This window comes from Amphiura filiformis, chromosome 14 (genome assembly GCF_039555335.1).
Source record: "Amphiura filiformis chromosome 14, Afil_fr2py, whole genome shotgun sequence".
NCBI lineage: Eukaryota > Metazoa > Echinodermata > Ophiuroidea > Amphilepidida > Amphiuridae > Amphiura > Amphiura filiformis.
Window position 1 is genome coordinate 46,896,569 of NC_092641.1, and position 26,498 is coordinate 46,923,066.

Sequence of the window (26,498 nt, forward strand, 5' to 3'; positions counted from 1 at the left end):
AGGTGAAGTTTTGGCGCGAATTTGAACAACGTCCGGTTTCAAAAATTGAGTGATTTTTAGGGTTAAATTTGCACCTTTTTTCTTTGCGGCCAAATAGCAAAAAAAGTAGATGGTCACCAATATATTCTGTTAAAAGAATAATATTCTACACGTGATAAGCTTTAATTTGATACCAAACTTTTGATCTATATTACGTTTTTGCAGTGACAAAACGGCATCCAAACGTGCGTATTTTCCTGTGTTATCCAATGGCACAATCATTGGTGGTGCGCTCTCATAACTTGCATGGCTCTGATATTAATTTGCAAGTTTCTTTGTCAGTGGTGTGTGCATGGAAGTATATAGAATAGAAACACTGCAGAAAAACTATAACCTTGCCTGGCTCCGACATTAATTTGCAAGTTTCTTTGTCAGTGGTGTGTAGATAGAAACACTGTTGACAAGCCCTAAAACCTTGCGTGGCTTAGACATTCATTTTCAAGTTTCTTTGTCAGTGTGGGGGTGTATGTGTATCCCATTTCAATAAATTGATCATTTTATAAAAACACTCCAAAAATGCTATTAAGGGGGCGCAACACTAATTCAGAGTCCCATAGGATAACGTGTGAATTTGGCCTACTTCAAACGCCATTTCTGACGTCACTGCAATACTTGGCAAAATAAATTTGGTATCAAATTAAAGCTCTGTTTCTCTAGATTCCAAAACTTTTGTCGGCATATATCGATGACCATTGACTTTTTTCGCTATTTTGCGGTGCAAAAAAAAGAGAGCGAAAAATATACTAAACTCACCACTCACATTTCAAAATCAGGTTTTCTCTTAATCCGCCACAGAGAATTGCTTTTGAGATCAATTGTCCAGTTTTTTTCTGCATGTTATCATTAAAGACACTTGTCGAATTCATATGAGCCGATATTGAGTGATTTAAAGTGAACATGTCTATATGGTCGCTACAATCTCATATTCACTATGGACTATATTAGCCAAATTTCGTTGTTGCATAAAATGCGGAGTGATTTAGTGTTGCACCCTCTTAACATCACACCACCTTATGTCCCCGATGCGTCATGATGAAGTATAGTTTGCAGTTCTTTATTGGAGACGGACACATAGAAAACAGGCAAGTTATTCCTCTTATCCTTGATATGAAGAATGCTTGGGTCTGCTTCCAAAAGTCTCTTGCAGATATTTGTATGTCCTCTTTCTGCTGCCTAAAGAAAAAACAAAATAATGAAAATAAGTGAAGTTGTCTTCTTTTTGCAAATGAAGTGTAATTGTACAGATAAACACCAAATCTGCCAGGGATCGCTACATGGGTGCTTCTGCAATGAGCCCTGAAGTGTGCATCTAATCATGGTGGAGTGACCAGCACGTAAATATGCGACACGATCAAGGGAAATGAGTCGGATGTCGCTAACATTGATTTTGAGATATTGGCAAAGAAAGTGTTGAAATTCTTTTGTTTTATATTGTTTTCAGCGATTAATAAATTAACGTAACTTTGCAAAGAAAAGTTTTTTAAATACGAACATGGGGTTTTCAGTTTCTTAAAGCCCTAAATGTCCTCTTTAGAAACATATGTAAAACTCATTTTCGACCAGGGTCGACATGTGACTCATTCCCTTGATCATGTCACATATACCTCCACTCCCCCTGCGCAGCTGGTAGTACTGGATTATGTCATACCAGTAGCAAGAACATGTACTGGACCAATATGGCAGAATAAAAGTTTTTAAGTGAAGTAATATAGAGGGGTTAATGCAGCAGACCTGGGGGCACTCACTAAAAATGGGTGACAGGATGTGCGGCCACATTGACCCCCATTTTTCAACTCCCTCTCACCCAATGACCCTTTTTTTTCTGTCACCAAAAGACCCCCCTTTTTCAAGAATTTAGGACAAATTTCTGAAAATCTCTCACCGAATGACCCAGTTTTTCGTTATTTTCTTCAAATTTTTCAAACAATTTCAAATTTTGATGACTTTTTGAAAAATTTTGTATCAACTTTGATATTTTGACCAACATTTTTTTCCAGTCTCATTGAAAGATCCCTATTTTTGGTAAGATCGCAACTTGAAACAACCCAAGTAGATTGACCTATCCCCAGTATGACATATCTCTTTGGACGATCATTTTCCCCCCTATTCACAATATCATCATCCTTACAGACAAAAGTTCGCACTCCCTTTCGTACGCGTGTTTTTCGATCCGCGAAATTAGGACTTTTTATATTGTATCATGGTTCTTTGTATGATGAAACACGAATTACCCAATTTATTATAGCAACAACAAAATTATGGCAGCATCCATGGAAAGAAGTCATGAAGCCAAGTGCTTCCGAAGCAGATATTGCAGAACTAATTTTGCAAAAGGTTTCTCGAAACACCTAATCAATGATTAAAGCCGTGAAGCTGAGAAGGGAATCGCATGTGCAGAGGAGCTCTCAAATCCAAAGCTTAACTTCAAGTTTAAAACAGGTAAGCATGCGCATGAAGATCGTAATAATTGGAGGCCCTAGCCTGGGGGCCTAGCACCTATTTTCTTATTAAATGTTATGAATTGGTGTCATTCTCTCATAAATATGTATGAGGTATAATAAAACAAATACTACATGGTATTTTCAGGGAAATAGGCTCACTATTTTTCCATCGGTACTGGCTACAGGCCTACTACCCCTTACCCTTCGGGTTTGGGGTGGTAGGCCTGTAGCCAGTACCTCTGGGGAAAAATTGTTTCCCCTGTTTCCCCTCAAACCATGTAGTATTTATATAATACCAGTCTCATCTCAACTTGGAGGTCAAGTCACATGATTTGGGGAATATGGAGAACGTTCTTAAACCATGACACTTTGGGATGATTTGAAGTGACCTCCACTTGAGATGAGTCTGGTATTTATTGTTAGCTATTATGTAAAAAGAGACACACCTAGCAGCCGGCAAGTGCATAGTTTTGATATGGATGTACACAAATACCAATACATTTTTTGGATAATCTTGCCCCCAAAATAAACTCAAACATCTCTTAAAAATCTATAATTGCTTGCAGAAAAGTATAGCAACTTTTTAAAACTTAAAAAGTGAGACTTTCCATTTTCATCAAGAAGACTAGGAGTTGCACCATGGGACAACACTCTATATATGATATCATATCTTATATAATATCTATATGTCCTGCACATGCTGCTCTGTGAAGTGGAGTCACTCCCTCTGACACTCACCTTGTGTAATGGAGACTTTCCATCTTCATCACAAAGATTAGGAGTTGCACCATGGGACAATAAACACTCTATGATATCTACATGTATACTACCCAGCATATGCTGCTGTGTATTGGAGTCACTCCCTCTGAAACTCACCTTGTGTAATGGTGACTTTCCATCTTCATCACAAAGACTAGGAGTTGCACCATGGGACAATAAACACTCTATGATATCTATATGCCCTGCATATGCTGCTCTGTGAAGTGGAGTTGCTCCCCCTGATCTTGTCTGTACATTTGGATTAGCACCTTTTTGCAGCAGCATACTGGTAATTTCTTTGTGTCCATTTCTACAGGCATAGTGCTGCAAAAGTAAATAATATATTACACATTTTTAATAAATCCCCGGAACACTATATATTTGACCTTTAAGTGTTACTTTAAGGGGTACTACACCCATTGCATTTTTTTGCATTTTTTGCATTTTGTGAAGAAATGAGAAAAGAAATTGGACAAAGTGGTATGCAAAATGAAGGGCAAATCTTCTCGTTCAATTGGTGGCATCAGTATCAATGACGCGTACATACTTCTAATGGTATAAGCCAAAAAGTGGTACATCACTGATATTTTAAATTCACTTCATTTTGGAAAGCTTACTATCAACGGATTTTGTTAAAATTTTGGATATGTGTTGCTAACACATTAGGGAAATAATGTTGATATGTAAAATGGGAATAAGTGGTCCCTGATTTCTTTTAATGACTTCATGAACTTGGTGCTCCACAAGAATTTGGTGCTCCACAACTATCAAAAAACGAACCGGTTAAAATGCTTCTATTTTCAATGTTGAGCTATATTTTGTATTTTGAACTTGCGACACTATTTCACTGAAACTTAATTAAGCCATAGGTAACAGGTTACCACAACCACACTACAGCAATGTTGAAAAAGATTGTATTTTTTGTCACCTATACCACCATATTAGGTAGTTTTCCGTAAGCTTCATTTTTGTGATTTTGGTAATTATTTTATATTTATTTGCCCAATCCATCTCAACTAGACAATCTAAATAATTGTACTCACCATTTACATCCCAAGGTACTGAGTATTTTAGTATATCCACCTCACACATTTCCATTATATATCCAGTAACAGACAAAATATCAAAATTGATGCCTCATTATGACATGTATGATATCACAGACTATCACATGTATTCAAAATTGATGCCTGAATTTGACCTGAACCAATTGACCTATAACCTGACCTTTGATGACCTTATAGCCTTTTTTAATCTCTTTTCCTAACAACACATTATAGAAGATACATACATGGTGTAGTATTAAATTGTCTATGTGGAAGAGATTAGGCGTAATAAAATTTATTCAGTGTTATAATCAGTGAGTACATTTCTATAGATAGTATAACAAAGGATTTAATGTATTCTATTCATGTATTCTACTTGGACATATTCAATAGAATAAATTATGGTTTGTTATGAAACACACATCTCAGTTACTAGGATACAGTAAACAAAAAATATATAGGGCTAAAATGACTTACTAAAATGGTTTAAAAACACTTTATTTATAAGTTCATGACATGAGGTGATGAACATATTGATGAACTTTATAAATTTGCAAGAAAAAAAAGAAGAGGGGTACTGATGAAAATCAGGGTATTATTCCCCCTTAAACTTTTTAAACATACAATTTATGCATCTCTTTCAGTCTTGCAGCTCTGGCCCACCCTTATTTAATCATTTTTCAAATGCTGAATCTGTTCAGATCTGCCTCTATTATAATAATCTTTATAGACAGAATCAAACTCTCCACGACCTTTGATTGGTTAGTAGCATGTAAAAGAAAGGTTGATTCATTTGGTGCCGATCAGAGAAAAGGAATCAATGAAAAAAGTGAAAAATTACAGTACTTTTTCCAAGGCAAAAAGCAACTTTTCTAGGCATTGTTGACATGGTGCCTTCAGGAAAGAAAGTTTCCTATTACAACGACCTAACTTTTGAGACGGTTTGTATATTTGAAGACCTGTACAAAATTATTCACGAGCCACGCTGTTTTGCTGCCACTTTTAGGAACTCAATCATTACAACACTTGTAAAAAAAACGTGCCCGAGTTTGATGACGGATGACATCAGATGCAAATGGTCTTTTTTATTCTGTCTTTGATTATAGCGATCTTGTTCTGACTACCATTGGGCTGTTCCAGTTGAAATCCACACTCTCTGTGGAAGATTTTGAAAATATCTTGCACAGAGGGAGTATGTTTTTTAGTTGTAATTCGTCAAGGTTAATCAGCAACAGCTGGAGTGATGTATTCCAAAATTATACTCCCTCTGTTGAAGACTTAAGCTAAATCTTCCACAGGGGTAGTGTGGATTTTAAATGGAATAGCCCAATAGCAAACTAACATACCAAAGGTGCAAACCCTGATTTATCCATGGTATTCGGGTCCTCGCCTTTATCCAGAAACTTCCGCACTCTATCTACCTCACCATCTACAGCGGCGGACCATAAACCCCTCTCAAAGTCCATCTCATCCAGTGTCTGGTATACACTCCTTGGTGCGGTAGATTGTTGACAACAGCTGTCTCCATGGTGATGATGGTTGCTATGGTGACTGGGGTCAGGTTGAGCCATAATCAACTGATGGTTGCCAGAAGCTGTTTCAATTTAACCAGATAACGAAATTTCAATATGTGCCTAATATTCACTCATAAAGTCATGTTGACGTAACTAGGGATTGTGGCGCCTGGGGCAAGGACACAGATTTTTTTTCCCAGGGCGCTCGAGAATCTAAAAAGTGAGGGGGGAGGGATAAAAAATTCAATGAACACATTTGAAGCAAATATATTAATCCTTCAATATGGCCAAACTAAAGGAGGATTTCATGCTCCTAGCTAGTCCGAATAATCAGACCCAGAACAAAATATTAATTTCTGACATGATCGTGTTCTGGGTCTGAACTGTTTTCATTCGAAATCTTGATGGCAAATTGGACAAAGGAAGCACATGGTCCTACTTCACAGTTTTTAATCCCCTATTCATGTTATGCGTGAATCACTCTATTGTGGACAATCCTTTTGATACTCGAGTATTTGGACAAGCGGAACAGTTTTGACAGGCCCCTTTGTCTACCTCTCTGTTTGTAAACAAACGAGGAGCCTCGCCGAATACGAAAGTCAGCGTAATAGTACGGCACTAGCTACTAGCATCCTCTGTTTATGACATTTTTCAGCAGATATCCACGAAAAAATCAACATCATTTCATAATAGCTGTGGTATTTATTAGACTCGCCTGCCAGTCCTATATACACCGTACCTATGTATATTGAGGACTGGCTTACGCCATTTTGGATGTCAATGGGAAATACACACTTAACGATTTGCGCCGGTTAGAAACTTGAAAAAAAATCTTTAAAATTTCATCAATGTATATAAAAGTGGTACCAACATTATTGTGCTTGCTAATTTAAGACTCGGTTGAAACAAAATTAAGGATCGGATGCATTTTAGTGTCCAAAAAGGCAAAATTATCGTCAAAGTTCTGCGAAATCGGCACCCTTGCGAAGGGTTCAGAATTGAATCGAACGAAAATATCCGATCTTTATGATCAAAAACACAAAATTACAACTTTAAACATACTATTGGCAAAAGACATGTAGAATAGAAAATTTGACATCATTTTCTCAAAATATTGAAGAAATTTGCTCACTAGACATCGAAAAAGTACGCAATCCAATTCCCATTCAAACGTGTGGGAAACTGAAAGTGCATAATCCCCACTAGGTATTTATATATATTTGATAACCCAAGAAAGCCTCTATTGAAGCTTCCATTCCATTCATTTGAACATTGCGACGGGTTGGGACCAGTCTTTTCGAAACTGGCTGCGAGATATATGTAATTTTTTTTTTTTTTTTAAATTTCTTTTCCTCCTGTTCCTTGTTCCTGTGGATGAACAACAAAAAAAGCTAAAAACATAATCTTAAACCGGGATCTCAAATCACTGCATTTTCATAACAATATTAAAAGGGCATTTCGTGATCCACAGCATCATCTAGACGTTCGCCTTTCGTATCTCTTTCCTAGTTGGAAAGGTATAACGTTGAGGAGATAGGAACATGTACAGAAGATCCGGGACCTACTCTGCCATGTTTGGCTGAGTAACGGTACATGAACACGGTCTTTTGTGCCTATGTAAATTAGTCATTGTGTAAAGCTGTGTTTATACCCAGACTGAATCATTGTCGCTAACTACACAAGTTATGTGTGCAATTTTAGAGAACGTTGACCGACAGATAGAGGGTGTCAATATAGGCCTACGTGTCGCTTTTGAAAAACAGCGAATCATGCGCATGCTCAGCAGGCAAATACGACGGCGATTTAGTACACTGACCATGCGTGCGATTCAGGTTTCTCCAAAAGCGATTGAGTATAAATGCATCTTTAGAAATGACCGGCGATTGTGTGTTCTCAAGTGGGTTTTATCATGTTAATTAGTGACCTCGATCAAGCATTGAAATGCTGTCATTTTTTGTACTGGATCGTTCAAGCATCTCCAACAAATTTTTCAATGTAAGTTTCTCTGGCCCTAGTAGAAGTAAAAACGGATACTATGGCCAGAGTTCTAGGGCTAGCATCATCCCCCCACCCTTTTCTCAAAAAAAGTTGAGATTTTTATGTCACTGGAAACCTCTGGCTACATAATGTTTATGTACAAAAAAATTCTTGCAGATTAATTGGTGCCCTTTACTTTATTATAACATTTTCGTACTCAAAATCAAAACCAAATTTATGAAAACATGATGTAGTTCCAGTAACTGTAACCATGATATACTCTCGTCCGTAGTAGATGTTTTATGATAAAGACTGAAGTCTTGCTGGGCTTGCTGGCAAGACTAATCATGATGTACATGTACTTACCACCGGCAATGTAATGTAAAATGTTCCTAGATCTAATTTTTTAGATCATTTTTCTTGCAGAATCACTCTAAAAAAAGTAAAAAAAGCTTAAGCTTACTGCATGGTTTCCCTGTTTGGTCGAAAATTGAAATTTTGTTTTTCCAAGGTATAAATAGCGCGTCGCCCATCTATTTATCTTAGGGGCGCACACCCTTTTAACTTGATTCATGTAATTTTTAAATGTTTTTACTATTTCAGATCCAGCAGTGGAAAGAAAGAGAAAAAAACTTTTACAGATTTGCTAATTTGTCTCCAGGTCTGACAATGCCCATCATTAATAGTAATCAATAGGCTGTTTTCTTTTTACTTACAATCAGGGGCTGTGCAAGAATTGGGGGAGGGGAGCAATTTTTGGCCAGCCGAGAGGGAGGGGGGAAGCAGCACAAATTTATGGGACGCCTTTTAAATGAAACGCTCTAAAGGCTTAGGAAAACAGTACGGAAATGCTTTAATCCTGGGGCTTTAATATGCAAATTTTCATGCTCGCTGCGCTCGCAACATATATCTAGACCTCTAAGGTTTGGGATCCCCAGGCCGAGGGGGGATTTCTGGCGAGCCTTTCGGAGATTTTTAAAATTTCTGAACGGCTCATAATTATTGCACAGCCCTTACACAGAAGCGTAGCCAGCAAAAAAAAAAAAAAAAAGGGGGGGAACTGAAAGAGAAAATCGGAAATCAAAGGCTAGTAAAGGCTAGGAACCCGTTTAACGTTTTCCACCAAAATGCCGATCACGGGGCCAAAATAGTGTCTGTAATGACCAGAGAAGATGAGAAGAAGCATAGGGGCCTACAAAATTTTTGTGAGGTATTAAAACGATAGTTAACAATTTTTTTCGCCCTATTCATCGGCCAAAGCCTTATTTTTGAATTTTGATCAACTTCACCAAAAATAATTGAAATTTGGGCGAAAATCGGATTTTTTTTTGATTTTTTGAAAATTATGCATTTTTAATAATTTTATGTGCAAATTTCTCAAATTTGGTCAAGATAAAAAAAAAAACAGCTCCTAGATATTTTTGTCTAGTTTTTAAAACTTAATAAAAAATTGGGGGATTTTGTGCCCAAAATAACAAATTTACCTCACACATTAATTTATAAAGTCTTTACCATTCTAAATATGTATACTTTTATCTATTTTTATCTCGATGCTTTTATATACCGATATTTAATATCGATATACACCGCACCGCAGTCATAAATAAAATTACGGTATCTAGTGTTGTGCGCCCTTTCGATAATTACATGACTATGTGAAGCTCGTCATACACATATGATTTCGCGCGTTTCATGACTGTGTTATTTTGACAGGTTTTAAATCACAAATTTTGTTGGTAAGTCGTAAGTAGTGACCATTCAAACTTATTAATATTTTAAGTGTTTTCCACAGTGCTTATATGCCTCTTTTTGAAATTCAAGTGCCAACAGATCCTACCATTTTATGAATGTTTTTGCATGGTCGGACTGTGACATGCCCGGGTGACGTGGTGCCAAATTTGGAACCATTTCTGAATTTCGTCATGTCATGCTTTTCATCATGAATGAGATCAGCTTTACATCAGAATCCTAAGCACGAGAAATCTATCCAAAATACACATATACAAATTTATAATGTGATATATTTTACTGTGTTTCAGTCAGCAGGCTTGCAAATATCGTGATTTAAAAAAATTCCCGAAAAAAATGAACAAAAATATATATTGCATAAAAAAAAAATTAAAGTCACAAGTACGGTATACGGTAACAACTTGATCGAGAAGTCTATCCAGTTGTAGTCTAATTCTACCTAAAAGCGGGCAGCCTGATTTCTATAGATCTGCTGCGCATTGAAATTGCATGCCATTCATTGTATTGCATCGTAATTTCATTTGTGACCATGCATGCATGCTATTTTATGTTTACACAACATGAACTCACATGTTTGCAAGCAAATTCGCCGATAATATGTGATCAAAAGCGATCAGAATGTTACAAAAGTACAGATCGCATTCAGCTAGTTCCAGTAACTGTAACTCGGTATCTTTATTTAACATTATGACATTATCGGGCCAGTAAATGTCAGTATGTTGAAGGATAGGACCGAAGACATGCAAGCAGGTCTAGCATTCAGTTTACTTCATATGAGATGATCTTTGGAAAAATACGGCATAATTTGTCATGGTTCTTGCGGAATGCCATGCAGTAAAATACTAAAACGTTGCGGCAAGTCATGATTGACAACTAAAAATCAGTGTGTCGTTGTATCCTCCACTGTCAGTTTCTTATCCACTCACTACGTCCTCACAAAAGCTTTGTGTTGATTACGTAATGTGTTATGGCAAATTGCAATAAGTACAATGAAATAATGAGTAGGGCGGGTTCCGAGGCGGGTTTCTTCTTACGTAACAGTATTGTTCTCAAAAAAAACCCTGGTTCTCTACCAATGGCGCTTTAGCTGAAATACAGCAAGTTAATGTGAGATAGTATAAAATGTAAACCTGTATTTTAGCTAGAGTATCTTGAGCTAAGTCTCATTCCAGGTCACTGATAATCAAAATTGGATTTGAGGATAGAGAACTCCAGCTTCGAATTTGCACACGATAGTTACGCATTCGATGCTAGAGTGCTTTGCTTTGACATGCCGGAGGTTATTTATTCTGTTAAATGTTGAAATTTGGATAAAGTTATTTCAATAAGTCAACTGTAACTTATGAGCAAGATTTGCCGATTTTGGACAGTCTAAAATTTTGCTGAAGTGTTATTTTGGCAACAGGTTTGATGCAAGCGCCTGAACTTCCATTGCTTTACATGGTGCCATGCTTCAGCGAATATGACTAGATTTTAAATGCAATGGTCTCTAGCCTAGTCTAGAATGTGAAGCTATCGGTGAGCAAATTCTTGGCTAGACCATGGAAATAGTAGATGAGAAGGAACCACAACGAACCATCATCGTTCATTTTATAGCAAGTGTGTAGAAGAATTCAAATATCACAGATATACTTTTGTAGGTCCTGTGGTTCTTGAGTTATGTTGTAAAGAGGGCTGAAACAACAACACTTTTGCAAAACATACATAACTCATTAACAACAATAAGTGAAGCAAGTTTTCAAAGTATATGATTTGTAGAATGAATTTTTGCAAACAACAACATGTTATTTTTCAATAATATATTGATTTTAATTTTTTTTGGCTGCTTCGACTAACAATGCCTGGGTCCCATACACATAGATTGTCATTTTATGTATTCATTTGTTACTCAGAAAGGACATCATCAGTGAGCAGTGGCTTGCAAGTGGCAGAGTGACACCAGAACAATAAAGTAGTACAAAGACTACGAACAATAAATAAATTAGTGTGATAATATCACAGACACTACTTCCTACAATAATTACATGCATGTACTGAAAATAAACCATACTGCAAGTTCATTTTGTTTAGGAGGATGGATATTTTGCAATTAAGCTGTTTTTATTTTATACAAATGTATAATTTGTATTCCTTTTTCAGATTGAGTGTATACAACACATAATGGTCACACCGTTTGTCGATGGCTGGGACTTTGTACAGACACTTGGAGAGGGAGCTTATGGCGAGTGAGTACCATAAAGTGGGACATTTTCGCAGGGTTAATTTTTCGCAGGGTTAATTTTTCGCAATTATATATCAACTTTGGACAGTTTAGTGGGTGTTTAATTTGTGTTTCCAAATATATTTACATTTTGGTACTATGTGTAATAAATATTTTCGCTGGGTTAAAAATTTGCGGCTGCCTGTTTGACATCAAACATTAAACCCGCGAAAAGTCTCGCTATACAGTAGTTTGCTTAATGCTCTATAGGCCATAGCTTTTTAAGTTCAACATAAAAAGTCCCAAGTTTTTAGATATTTTCTTAAAATAATAGAGCTATCTCAAAGACTAAGACCAATACTAGGCTTTTTTGTACTCATCTGAATGCATTTTCCAATTTGGTTACAAATATGGTCATGAAAATCTTCTTCCTCCTCTCCTCTCCTCTCTTCTCCTCTTCCACCTCTTCTCCTATTCCTCCCCACGTCGTCCTCTTCTATTCCCCTTTCCTCTTTGTCCTCCTTTCTTCCTTTCATCCTCTCCATTATCTTATTCTTCTCCTCATCCTCATCATCATTCATCAGTCATCGCAGTCACTATCAATTTACGTAACTAACTTGTGAACAACTGTTTTCTTACTATGACAGGGTGAAATTAGCAGTGAATAGAACAACTCAGGAGGCGGTGGCTGTCAAGATATTACATCTAGATAAATCTCCAGGAGCATCAGAGGCAGTGAGAAAAGAGGTTAGTCTACTGTGAATTTTGTTCATTTTGAACAATTCCAAGTAAAAACGAAGTTGGTTTTCTCACGTTTTTAGTGACGTTTCACCACTACAATAGTGGCTTCTTCAGACTGGCAACTCATCACATCTGACTGCTTGCTTTTATAGGCAACAGGAAGCACCATAGAGGGCGTGGTGAGTTGGTCAAAGATGTTGTTGAGTGAGAATGGAGTTGGAATTGTTCAAAATGAACAAAATTCACAGTTGATATCAACATTCCTAATGAACTTGTTCAAAGATTTGAGAGGTTAGTCTAGTTAACAAATTTGGCTTTATAGAATGGTCAATAAATAAAAGCTTACTCCTAGTTAGCTCCATTGATAAAGCATTCGACTATGGTGACACAGGTTGTGGGTTCGTTCGAGGCCCGGTGGTGGTTAGTACACTCACGTGTAAATAATTGAGTTTGCTTTAAATTCCCCTGGACAAGGAACTTACTGCTAATTGTCTATCGTAACCTAAATGCTGATCCTGATTGCAAAAGTCTATTGTGAAATGTCTAGGGTGTGCGCTTCTTAGCTGCAAGTCCCTGTGTTGATTGTTAAATGGTTTTATAGTAGTGGTCAGCGACAGCCTATAAAGTGTGCTGAGGCTTGTGGATCAACGTCTAGGCATTGTGCCTTTGCGTAGCGCACTATAAATCACTGTGCTTCTTCTTTCTAAACATCCCATATGTAGGAAGATGACAACCAGAATCTGATTGTGGTCAGTTTCGATCATTATTATGTTTTTAGAATCTTGCATCCTATACTTTTATACAAAACCTAGCTGTCCCATTAATTCGCCACTCGAACGAACAGTAGCTGCATTTGCTTATTTATGAAGACTATTTATTCTGAAAACAGTAATGATAAAATTGGATGGATATTTTTTGCTAGAGTTTTTAAAAATTGAGGGTGTTCACTTGAGTTTTTAAATATTTCGCTTAACTTTGTCTCGCACAATATTTGAAAACTCCAGCTCAACCCAAAAATTCAGGTATCATGCTCAATCCATCCAATTTTATATCGATCTTGGCACTTAATGATCTGTTTTGAATCATTACCTTATTTGAAGAAATGAGAAAGATAAAGAGTTTGGCGCATTGACACTACACTAGTGGCCCAAGATACCCTAAGGATTGTCATTGTCTTTGTTTTCCTGTAGGTATGTGTCCATCGGATGTTATCGGATCCACAGATCATCAAGTTTTATGGACAGAGGAAGGAGGGAACCATCCAGTATTTATTCTTAGAGTATGCCAGCGGAGGAGAACTATTTGATAGGATAGGTAAGACTAAACCTTAGGCACCAGGGTCTTAGCTAGCCACCCGTCTGGCTGTCATTTGAGACGGCCAGTTTGCTCCTGGGACGGGCGGGAACGGTTTATCGTTTTTCATAAAAACTAAAGCATTAAGCAAATGTTCAGGGTATGTATGATTAAAAGAGCCATCCATAACTATTGAGGCACAGAGCTATAGGGCCAAATTAGACATCCTATTGACGAAAGTCCATTTGTTAGAGGGAGGGGTCAGAAAATCTGATTACGTTTGTACTAGTTAAAATATTGGTTAAAGTTGATTCTTTGTGGTTGAAATTGTCAAGATTTCACAGTTACAATTCAGAGAGGGAGAGATGAGGTCAGCTTCCTAACAAAATCACTTTCATTTATAAGACATCAAACTTTTGGTTTGTACTCTCACAGAACCCGATCTTGGGATGCCGATGAGGCAAGCTCATCGTTACTTCACACAACTCATGGCTGGTGTTGAATATCTACACAGGAAGGGCGTCACACATAGAGACTTGAAACCAGAAAATCTACTGCTAGATGAAAATGGTAAGTTCTGAAGCAAAAAAATGGAAGCATTTTATAGCGTCTTTCAAACTTGTTCAAAGTGCTTTACAATCAATTATTCCACTGTCACAGGGATCCATCAGTTTCATCTGCAAGGGCATAAACGTAGTGTAGCTCCACTCAGCACTTTCATATAAAATTGGATCGATTAAGCCCATATTTTATTGGTTGATACGTCAACTCGCAGCGAGACCAATAAATATTGGGCGTAAAGCATCCAATTTTATCATTATTATGTTTTGGATCCAATATTTTCACACACTTGGATTCATTAAAACATTATAATGATTATAATTATCCCCTGGCTAAGGTGAGGCGAAATGCCTTACTCAAGTCCACAACACAATCCTCTGTTTTTCGCTGCACCACCTGCATAGAAACATGTCTCAGGTTTCAAATACTTGGGTTCTTTATTTCTAATCCAAGAATATACTCTGGTTGAGGATGATTTGTGTTTTTATTGCTTTGATTGTCACTCAGATTGTATGTAAATCCATACACCCCCTATGGAAGACATGATCATAATCTCCCACATAGGGAGTGTGATTTTCAAATGGAATCACCCATCCAGATAACACCATTTGAAACTCACACTCCCTGTGTGGAAGATTAAGGTCTTGTCTTCCATATTGGCTGTATGCATTGCAACTGTAATAGCCCATTGATAAAAATGGTGCTAATTCTTTGATTTACACTCTCCTTTGAAGTTGAGGTCAGTTGTTGATTGAAGATTGAAGTTTCCAAACACAAAAAAAATGTATCGTTTCAAATTGAGAGTAAACCCATGTTAGATTTCTTTTAGTGAGGGAGGTCATCTAAATCAAGACAAAATTGCCAGTTTTAATCGTGACCAAGGATTTTAATTGTCATCCTTATACATTGCTCTCATTCGACCAAAAGTCACCAATTAGAGGTTAATAACTCGCATCGGTTATTTGGAGGGCATTGTGAAAAAAATCTAAACATTTTGCCTTTGGAACCGAGGGATATTCCGAGGTCCAAAGCAAAATGTTTAGATTTTTCACAATGCCCGACATATAACCGATGCAAAGTTATTAACCTCATTCATAACCGTCACTTTGATCTTTTAACTTTACAAAATAACACAAAATTTTCCTCAAAAGTCATGTAAAAATAAACAATTTTTACATCTTCCCTTTCCCAAAATCGATCAGGCTAAAACAAAACGACCAATAACAAAAATGCGTATCAGAATCTGTGCAAATATGGTAGCGCGCAATCCAAATACGGCAGCCAGCGCCACAAGAGTTCGTTGGACGCTGTAACACGGGCGCACGCAGAAGTCAATTGTGTGCGACATTGGAACAATTACGCATTTTGCGGTCAATTGTGAGATATTAATGACCTCGATTTGGGTTCGCGTTTTCACAAATAATAAAATATGATTGGATCGCACGCATCGCGTTTATTAATGAGGTTATGAATGGTCAACAAAAGGGCAAGTCCATCGCAACATCATAGGACTTCTTTCTTCTGATGAAGATGTGCGACACACATCAAAACTTCTGAAAAATCCTAATAACCTAGACTAACTGTACAAACTGCACAGAATGAATTATGGGAAATATTACCAATATGATCAGATCATGATGAATATTCACGAGATATATGGTGTTGGTGTCTAACCAATAAAATCATAGTTCATGTTTACAATAACAAATATTTCATATTGTTTTTCTTTCCCTCAGATAATCTCAAGATTTCTGATTTTGGTTTGGCTACTGTCTTCAGACACCAGGGTAAAGAGCGTGAGTTAGCGAAATGCTGTGGTACCCCACCTTATGTGGCTCCTGAGGTGCTAAAGAAGAAAGAATACAGGGCGGAACCAGCAGATATCTGGTCATGTGGTATCATCCTAGTTGCAATGCTGGCTGGAGGTAATTTATTGAAAATACATCACATGGACAGTGTCTTAACCCCCTGAGCACTACCTGCCGATCTAAGATTGCCTCTGATTGGTCAATTGCATTATATCTTCACTTAAATCACAATGGAGCTTTGCAAATAATTCACCCCAATTTTTTGTGTGGCTAAATTTGCTGTCGTAGTGCACGTTAGTAAACATTGGTTACTGCTCCAAGCCTGGGCTCATACACCTGTTCCGAATTTTGATATGCCATAGGCTTTGTGTTGTGATCAATTCGATCAGTGGTTCGGAACAAAGAAAACGTGATCCAGTTGACCTAGCAACGGTCATATTCTAACATGCACTACGACAGCGAATTATTCTAACAATATTGCTGATTGGTCGAATTGATAATGAAAACTTCTTTTTGACCAATCGGCAGGTAGTTCTCAAAGGGTTAAAAATTGAAGCAGAAAAATCTGTGAAAAAAACAACCAAAATCATAGATCATATATATTTGTCATCCTAATCTTTGACCTGTTTTAACCAGTCAATGTCAGCAAAGGGCTTGGTGCTATTTGCTTTTGACTGGTTGAAACAGGTGAATGATTAGGATGACGCCTGACCTGTAAGTTTGTTTTTGTCACAGGTCTATCTGCTTCGATATTTTAAGGCGCTGTCCACATAATGTTTGCGACACTATGGAATTTGAGCTTTTTTTCACATATTGACCCATGTGAAGCTTGAAGTTGATTTTTATACATCAAGTTTTTATATTATTGGGATCTCAGGCATAAATTTGAAAAACATCAGCTTCTCTTTACTAATATAATCAAGAGTATGAAACATATAATCATGTAATTAAGGTATGAACAGTGACAGTTTACTTAGTATCTGAATGTCAAATTGTACAGTTTTATCATTCAGATCTCTTTCCTAATGTTTTTGTATTTTGCTTTATTTTCACATTTTCTTCTTTTGTAGAGTTGCCATGGGATGAACCTACCTACAGTTGTAAGGAGTATTCTGATTGGTTAGATAAGAAAATGCACCTATCACCATGGAGAAAGATTGATCCATTAGCCTTAGGTAATGATACTATAGGAGATAGTGGACTTGGGTTATTTTTAGCAAATTTCCCTGACAACTTGCAGATCAAAAATAAAACATTCCAAACACGCACTCAGCGCAAAATGTAACAGTTGCGAATTGCAGTGGGCACACAGTCCAGTGACCTTAATTGATCTGCGCAAATTGCATTCACTGGCACTTGGTTGTTTTCACCGGCATGACATAGCTCCGTCCCGGCCTATTATGAAAATGGGTATGATTGACCGATTATTCAATTGCAGGTATTCCGGAAATGTCCAGATATGGGGCTATTAAAAATAATTCTGGAAATGAACAATTTTAGATGGTGAAATTTCAAAGAAAACTAAATATTTCCAGCATAAAAGAGAAAATTTCTATAAAGGATGTGATACCCCCTACCATAGCATGTTTCCCGGACGAGCCCCCATTAATTACAGAATGCCGCACGCAAGTACTCGGCTATCTGTCCAAGAGCCAGAATGATTTTGATGCCTTTGTCCAGGTTTTGGGGAGCAAGTCACTTACTGATATTGAATTTATATCAACTAAACATTTCTTGGAACAAGGAACATAATATTTTATTCTTTTATACAAGAACAAATGTGAAGAATATCATTCATCCAGGTAGTAATAACTATGATTTTGAGATTATAATCTGATCTACCGGACTTGCCAACTGATGTTCTGGCGGCAAAAGTTTATTGACCTGTGAAGCGGGTGTTGTTGTGTCACAGGTCAAAGTTAAGTTAAACTTCTGAGGTATCTTCTTAATCACTAAATAGTAGGGCCCTGCCAAGTTGTGACACAGCCCGCTTCCCTTATTAAGTAAAGGCTCTCGTTTCACATAAATCAATTCTTTTTTTCTCCTCTCTCAAATCTTATTAATGTTTTATTTTTTATTTTTGCAGCTTTTTTGAAGAAAATTTTATGCGAGACACCAAACAGGCGATACACCATAGCTCAAATTAAGAAAGATAGGTGGACCAAATCAAAAGGTAAATGGGGCATTTACAACTTGTTCACAAATTTTTGGCAAATTTTCATAATTTTGGCTACAGGGAAAATTTTTGAAAAAGTTGCACATCCATATACCATAATTGACCTTGAAAAAAAAAAGTGATTGACCAACTGACCGAAAATGCAACCCAAGTTTGCAGCACATCCCGGAATGGTCATTTTTGTACCCACCTCATCAGGAGTGAACATTGGCCATATCAGAGAAGATGATAAAAGAGGAGGTCGCTCGCTGCACACATCAAATAAATAATGTGTGCATCCGCCTATTGATGGAAATAATGATCTAATCCGATTGATCAACTAATACGATAAGCGGCTTTTGCGAGTAACGACTGTCTACCTCTAAACGGCGCATGCCCGGATATTAATTTGTTACGTCAATTGACTGCGAAATATAATTTCTGTATTGTTTGGCATGACCGGCTGCTAAGTATGACCCGAGATCCCTGTGAAAAAGACCCTCATTTTGGATGCACAAAATAGCATTTTTGGACACGTTTGGACAAAAAAAACAGGAGTATATGGAAAAACTGACACACGTTTCAATTACTGATTACACTAGTTTTAAGTTTCCGTAAACTGCCGCAAATATTCAAAAAGTTATCGTTTAAATTTCTTTTCTTTTGACCTTATATTAATTTTACTGGAAAATTAATTATGCTTGACTTTCCATAACTTAACAAAACTTTTGATTTTTTTAATGGGAGTTGCAATATATATAATGCTTTTTCACTCGTTTTAAAATCATGGTCACCCTGGTTAGTATTATTTTTTTTAAGAAAAAAAAGCATGATTTGACTGCCAAATTGGGAATTTAACGATGTACTTCCGTGTATGGAATATTTTCTCCACTAAGAGAACTACCGAATCAGTCGAGCATGGCGGATGAACAGATTACCACAGAGGAAGATTCAAGTGGTATTTTAAGTACCCAAAACAAAGAAAAGTGAATGGAGGTTAACTGTGGGTAATCGGATTATATGTTCGAGCAATCTCCTCTTTTCTCATCTTCTCTGGCCATATAAAACAGGACTCAATTAAATAGGCACTGACTGCAGTAGAGTAAAATTACTAGAAATGTAAGATTCTTCATGTATCCTTTCCTTTCAGGTGTGTTTGGTAAAGTTCCGTCCAGCTCTCCTTCAAGTTCAGGGTCATTCAAGAGGGTCTGCTCTGGCACTGATCTCTCCCCATCACCAGCTCTTCCAAGGTATGTATTGACAGAATTCACACAACAGAAAGCATTAATGAAAATAACACTGAATTAGTTCTTTGTTATTCAGGTATACAGTGACAAATTATCTTACCACACTGAAAAATGGACTGAACACCTTAGACTTCTCCGTAGTCCACTTGCCCATTTTGCATACTCTGGCTATTAAATTTAAGCATAAAATGCTGATTTGTATTAATTTGTGTGCAATTGATAGATTTTCACATCTGATATTTTCAGTCACCCTCTGTTTGTTAGCATCAAGTGGACTACTTACTTTGGGTTGCAGTTCAGATTCTTAACACAGGACTCTATGGAGAGTTAGGCCAATTTCTGGTCTTAACTAAAATTGGCCATGATGTACTGCATCTTTAAATGGATCTGGCTTGTGATTGGTCGCCCAGATATCGCTATTAACTACATCGTAAACAACAATCTATGGAATTTGCGGCATGTTTGTACTGGCGCGAAAATTAAACTCTCAGTGGTGCATGCACATACATTTAGCGCATCTTGTACTACCATGCTTAGTACTTGTGGTTAAATTGGATTGATAAACAAGTATGATTGACAGTGTGTTTTAGAGACCAAAGTCCCAGGGTAAAGTTCTGCTTAAAAGCCTAAATACATAGTCGGATATTTTATTAGGGCTTTCGCGATCAATAAACTGGTAGATTCCAAAATAAGAATTGTTCAGTATTGAAGTGAGCCATTATAATTATGCAAGATATGTTGCATTCAATAACTTTTATTGTCACTAATCATCTAATTATATAAACTCTTTAAGACCATTTTACTATTGAACACTTTAATTTTAATAAATATCAGTATAATTTTGAGTTCAACGGAATGCATTCATCATGATTAATAATAACATAATATTTATCAAAATTCGACTATGGCATTGTCTATGAACACCTCTGAAAATCATTGGTCATTCAGTAATCACACTGGAATGGATTTAAACACACTGGAATGAGCTGACCAGTTCTAATGATATCAGAATACTGCCCTGGATCTTTGCTCATTATAGCAGACACTAGCCACTTGTCACAACACAGAAAATATACTGAAAACCTGATGGTTGTAAAAGTCACCAAAATCTATGTGAAGTTGAGTCAGTAGGCATACTTTTTAGCTCAAGTTAATCACCCAAGTCACTGTACAAATTAACTCAGAGTAACTGAATATCACTCACGTCAGTTGCCTTATATTACCTCAAGTCGCCACGTTGTTGTTTTCAGTGTGATTTTCTGTGTCAAATTTTCATAAATATATAGAGATGGCGAGCTTGACAAGAGACAGGTGTCATGTTCAAATCCTGAACAAGGAAATATTTGTTGCATCTTAAGCTTGTCTTTATTTTTCAAAATTTATCATTTCTGTTATAGGGACAACTCATGCAACAAAGTATCAAGTTCACAACCCATAGCGCAAGCACCAAATACACCTGGGGATGGTAGCTCTAGTACTGTAGATGATCTTGTACATACTATAAGCTTCTCACAACCAGTACATATCAATGATATGTTCCTTAGTAGCCAACTTCAATGCACACCAGGAGCGTCACAGGTAAGATTTGATTTGATTTGATTTGATTTTATTCGGTATCACCATATTGCACATACAATGATACAACAATACAAGGTAAATAGATATAAAATGCATTAAGATAAATAACATATAATACACATAAAAAACAATGCAAGGAGATATCACAGGATAGCCCTTCCAGCCCAAAGGCTTATTTCCGAAGGGGTCCTTTATACATAGAAGGGCAAAAGGCATAAATAAAAACAAAAACATACAAAAGTATTACAAATAAAGAGTTGTATCCAAAGATATTAAAAAGATTAATGACTCAAAATCACACCATACTTAATGCTATCGCAAATCCGCCATCTTAGTTTGACGCTCATGGAGGTAACTTAATGTATACCCCCGGCATTCATCGGCTTTGGTTTTTGTTACTACACGCATCGGTTAAGTCCCAACGCTTGTGTAAACTTACATAATTGCGCACCTGTCACACTAAACATAGCGCGACTAGCATATGTGCCATGCCCAACTGCATGCACACAATTCTATGATTCTATACCAAGCCACTATGATATGAGTCTTCATCAATTGTAAGAAGAACAAAGTAGAGTTATCCCTGTTGAATTTGCTTTTAGTTTTTTTTTATGCATGCAAAGTCTCAACCTCATATGCCTTCAAATGGGATATTGGCTTGTGCTATATGGTCTCGAGCATATTTTCATTGCATCTTTTCATATATAATTATTTAGGAAGGTCCTCCTGGAAACATGACTTACTATTTTGATGTTGAATTTGCACTTTTCCAGACTCCAATGCAGAGACTAGTGAAACGTATGACAAGGTTCTTCACCAAGGTGGATGCAGACGAGACATTGAAGACGTTAGGAAGATGTATAGAGAAATTAGGATACACATGGAAAAAGACCACGCCCAGACAAGTAAGTAAAGACATAATTGCGCTACGTAAATTGAAATGAACAGATGCCCTCATCTTCTATTATCTGTACTCGGGAAAAGTTCATTTAGTCTTTTACTCCAAAAACAATAGAAAACATTGGACTAAATAAAAGCATGGATGGCTATTGAATAACCAAATATTGACTTCTCATTACCCAAAATCTTGTGGGTTGAAACTAGCAGGTGGTCTTATGCTTTTCTGAAAATCATTTGACTATGTAGGTCATATTAAAACACGGTGTCCCGTAACAAAATGCTCTTCCTCCAGCGTAATTGCCGATTACAAAATTTGACATTTATGTAATTATATTATCCACATTATCTTGTCAGTCAGGTTAGCTCAGTTGGTATATTTAAGTACTTGCCTTCAGTTAGGTAAAGATAAATCAAATTCTGGAAATAAAATTTGCAACTCACTTGCAACAGTGCATCCAGTAAATCCAAACTTCATCAGGCATCACATGATTGGTCATGTGACAAACGACTGGGAGGATTTTTCAAAGCTTGGTCCCATGCGCGTGCAGTTGAAAGTGAAGTCCCCCTTTTTTGTTGATGGCTGGCTGCTCCACTATATCCCAAATGGCTTCCCTGACACCCCGCTCAAACCATTTTTCTTCATTATCGAGGATCACAATGTCCTGACTTAACAAAGTATTCCGATGTTTTGCAGTAATTAAAAACTGCAGAGTTTTGGGCTTCACTTAAGCTAGGTCTACGATGTTTTACCCTAGCTCTGAGGGACTATTTGTTCTCTCCTAATTAGTCTACACCACAGTCAGTAGCTGCACAGGTTATGCCATAAACCAAATTACTAGTGATGTGGTCGGCACCGTTTTTTATTGTCGACATGTCGATATAATTCGTATACCGACGTCGACAGTGTGTCGACATAAAAAAAATTCTAAAAAAAAAAAAAAAAAAAAAAAAAATTTTTTTAATTTTCAAAAAATATTTTTGGCCAGAAAATCAAGTTATAGGCCCAAACTGACTTGTTATTCAAGGTTGAAACCAGAGAAATACTGCTACTCAAAAAAAAAATGCCAATTTTTTTTTACAAAGTTGAAAAAGTTGTACATTTTAATTACTTTTGTTTCTATTGAACAGCTAGCAATGCATACTAATTCAATGTGTCCCTGACTGTTCAATAGAAGCAAAGGTAATCAAAATGTACAAGTTCATCAACTTTGTAAAAAAAATTGCCATTTTTTTTTATTTTTTAGTAGCAGTATTTCTCTGGTTTCCAACCTTGAATAACAAGTCAGTTTGGGCCTATAACTTGCTTTTCTGGCCAAAAATATTTTTTGAAAACTAAAAAAAAAAAAGAATTTTTTTTGTCGACATGATTTTTTGATGTCGACATGTCGGCATACGTGCCGACGTCGACATTATGTCGACATAAGGCATGTCGACCACATCACTACAAATTACTATGTTTGTCCGAGGGGGGGGGGGTATCCTTGATGTGGACTAACTGATGATGTTTGTGCATTTACAAGAAGTTGTGTTCCCAAAGGACTTAAGCGTATTCTTGATCTTTTCTGACTAATCTACACCAAGATACTTTTCCTTCAGTGATCGTGTGCCATCATGCATAATAGTCAAGTCCCTGAAGTCCTGACAGTTTTCTTTTATGAGAAAATTTAGCCGTCTTGAAATTTTGAACAAGTAATTTTCTGCTGACTTCATTCAGGTGTGCTCATATCAAAATGTGCAAAGAACTTTCTAGAAGATGTTTTGTTTTTGTTCTGTGCTTATAAAGAGCTGTATCCCTTACGGTCCGTAACCCGATCGACAGCCTCATCCTCCATTTTTGTTCATCAATTTTGGTATCAGAAGAAAGCTCTTTTTTTTTTTTAAATTTATTTCTTCTTTAACCTGGGACACTCAATCAGTTGAAAATACAATTACTCATCTGTTCTTCCTTTCTCATTGCCCCAGTGATATTTAACGCCCAAACGGAACATGAAAAATCGGACCACGCCTCTTTAATGTTTTATTGTTTTTTGGTAAAGTGTCCATACCAGAGATAATGTAATTTACTTAAATGTTTGTTCTAATTTCATGCAGGTTACTGTGACAACTGTAGATAAGCGTCAGAGACAACTAGTATTCAAAGCCAACCTTCTGGAGATGGATAACAAAATCTTAGTGGATTTCAGGCTCTCAAAGGTGAGTGAATGAGACAGGTCAGAGGTCATGGCACAGAATGTCTGTTATGGGTGTGTCCATAAGTTTCGGGAATGCATTATTCATGGATAACACTTTTTAATACAGAATAAAAGTTGACCTTGATGCAGCATAATCAAAGGGGCACAATTATATTATATTCAAAAGTGTTTTCCAACCATGACACACTCTAACAGTGTTGTTAGTCCTTGCCGTTTGAGGTGAGCGATCACTCTGGCTCGCCATTGCTTGCCCAAACTCAATTTCTAGTGAGTCATTTTCCACTTGCCATAGACACTAAATAACGCTCGCTGCGAATCACCCCAAATTAAATTACATCCAAGTTTCAATACTTTCAATGTATTTAACATAATAAATTAGGCTTAATCCCTGAATACGAAAGAGAAGGTGTCAACAGTCCGTAATTGTTTCATATTGGTATGAATGATCTTTCAAACCTAGAGAGTGACTCGACCACTACATACTAGAGAGTGATTCAGCTCTGAGAGTAATTGACCACCCGTCTTTAAAATGTAGACAGCAAGGCCTGGTTGGTCTTAAAGTAATGCAGAATTGCTTGTTTTACATTTTGTACCCATTAAAATGCAGCAGGAGATAAACAACTTTTGTTCATAGCTGATAAGAACAAAATGAGAGCCTCTTTTTATCCTCTCTCTCTCTTTCCCTCTCATTCTTTTGCTTTCTATCTTTCCCCCTCCCCCACCCCTTCTCTCTCCTTTCCTCTTTCAAACTCTATCAGTATTGCTGCTCCATCTCCATCCCTCTCTTCTATATCAAAGGAGTCTTTATTTGGGTACATACCACAGAATTAAAACCAGAGAACTGGGACTCGACCGCTATCTTGAAACATGCATGGAGCAAAAATTGGTGGTGTTCGGTTTTGCTCGGAATGTGTTTCAGGCAGTCGTTGTTGTATGAATGTGACATCGCATACCAGATGCATTTGAGAGATGCTCTTGTTGCGACCTGCACGCGATACCGAAACGCTTCAGATGATACGCAGAATTGTTTTCATTTATTTCCACGCATCGTCGGCAAGGACCCGAATATCCCCAATTTTCACCCATATAGTAGATGGCACTATTGTACGTGTCGGTATAAGATGTCCAAGTTTTCTGGTTTTAAATCTAGTGGCATATACACAACTTTTGAGCACACACTGTATAATTAGTTGTGTTATGATTAAACAAGCATAGTAGGGCATTGTAATTTTCTCTTTTGTTCTATCCCGAACTACAGGGTGATGGTCTAGAATTCAAGAGACAATTTGTGAAGATCAAAGGCAAAATGACATCAGTTATCACCAAAGGACCACTTCTCTTCCCAACTCTAACTCCTACTCCTCAATAACTGGTGACTGGTGAAGTAACCATGGTAACAGTAACAAGGACTACATGTACTTGTGTAAAGTGTGCTGAGGCTTGTGGATCAACGTCTAGGTGTTGTGCCTGTGCGTAGCGCACTAGCACTATAAATCACTGCCCTTATTTTTTTTACATGTTCTTGTCGTTTCCTGCTATTCATGTCAGAGAAGCATAGGTCATGCGTGATTTAAGAAGGCTTTGATACAGCCCTTGTGTACAGTTCAAATGTATGGGCTTAATAATTAAATACATTAAATTATAATTGAATACCTAAGTGGGAAGGAGGGCCCAACTCCACCATTTTAAAGAAATGACTTAGACCTGGGCATTTTATTGCTAGCAGACAGTTCTTCCTTGCTTGTAAAAGAAGGGCTCAAATCCACTCTCTATAAAAATAGTCTTCCAAAAACACTTAATCATGGTTTCAACAAATATTGGGAATTTTATGGAGATGGAGTTGGGCCATTTTTCCTCTTGGGTATTCAATTATGTGCGTCAGTATCTTACACATGCATGAAGTTAACAAATATTTTGTAACCCACCGATATCTCTCTCATGAGGGAGTTAAAAGATGCCAGAATGAAACCAAAATTATTTTTACCTGAGGTACACAACTCAACTAGGCCTGTTTGAAGATCTTCCAGTTGAAATCCATACACCCCCTATTAAATACATGTGAGTTTCAAATGGGGCTGCTGAATGGGTGACTCCATTTGAAATCTACAACATCCTATGTGGGAGATTAAGGTCGTGTCTTGACGTATGGATTTCAACTAGAATAGCTTATTGCTGAAGCATTACCATTGAATGGCTCTCTAACTCAATATTATAAGGGTGATAGTTTGACTAATATCAGGGTTCAAAATAAGTAGGAGCCGGGGGCAAAGTTGACCTTCGCTGAACTTACAAATGCCC

General features: G+C 37.0%; 2 protein-coding genes across 2 annotated transcripts; one reads left to right on the forward strand and one right to left on the reverse strand.

Moving 5' to 3' along the window:
• Positions 1 to 282: 282 nt before the first annotated feature.
• LOC140170202 (uncharacterized) lies at positions 283 to 8,271 on the reverse strand. Its single transcript, XM_072193534.1, has 4 exons — positions 8,143 to 8,271; positions 5,632 to 5,879; positions 3,357 to 3,563; positions 283 to 1,212 (listed from the first exon to the last, which is right to left on the reverse strand). The coding sequence occupies exons 2-4, from the start codon at positions 5,854 to 5,856 to the stop codon at positions 1,051 to 1,053; spliced, it is 594 nt and encodes a 197-aa protein (XP_072049635.1). The 5' UTR covers positions 5,857 to 5,879; positions 8,143 to 8,271; the 3' UTR covers positions 283 to 1,050.
• A 1,141-nt stretch (positions 8,272 to 9,412) lies between these two features.
• On the forward strand, positions 9,413 to 25,678 carry LOC140169055 (serine/threonine-protein kinase Chk1-like). The gene is made up of 13 exons (XM_072192336.1): positions 9,413 to 9,512; positions 11,665 to 11,750; positions 12,373 to 12,472; positions 13,657 to 13,780; positions 14,195 to 14,329; positions 16,057 to 16,245; positions 17,199 to 17,303; positions 18,215 to 18,301; positions 19,434 to 19,533; positions 20,928 to 21,108; positions 21,882 to 22,013; positions 24,100 to 24,201; positions 25,459 to 25,678. Exons 2-13 carry the CDS (start codon positions 11,686 to 11,688, stop codon positions 25,567 to 25,569), a joined length of 1,431 nt encoding a protein of 476 aa, XP_072048437.1. The 5' UTR covers positions 9,413 to 9,512; positions 11,665 to 11,685; the 3' UTR covers positions 25,570 to 25,678.
• Positions 25,679 to 26,498: the final 820 nt, after the last annotated feature.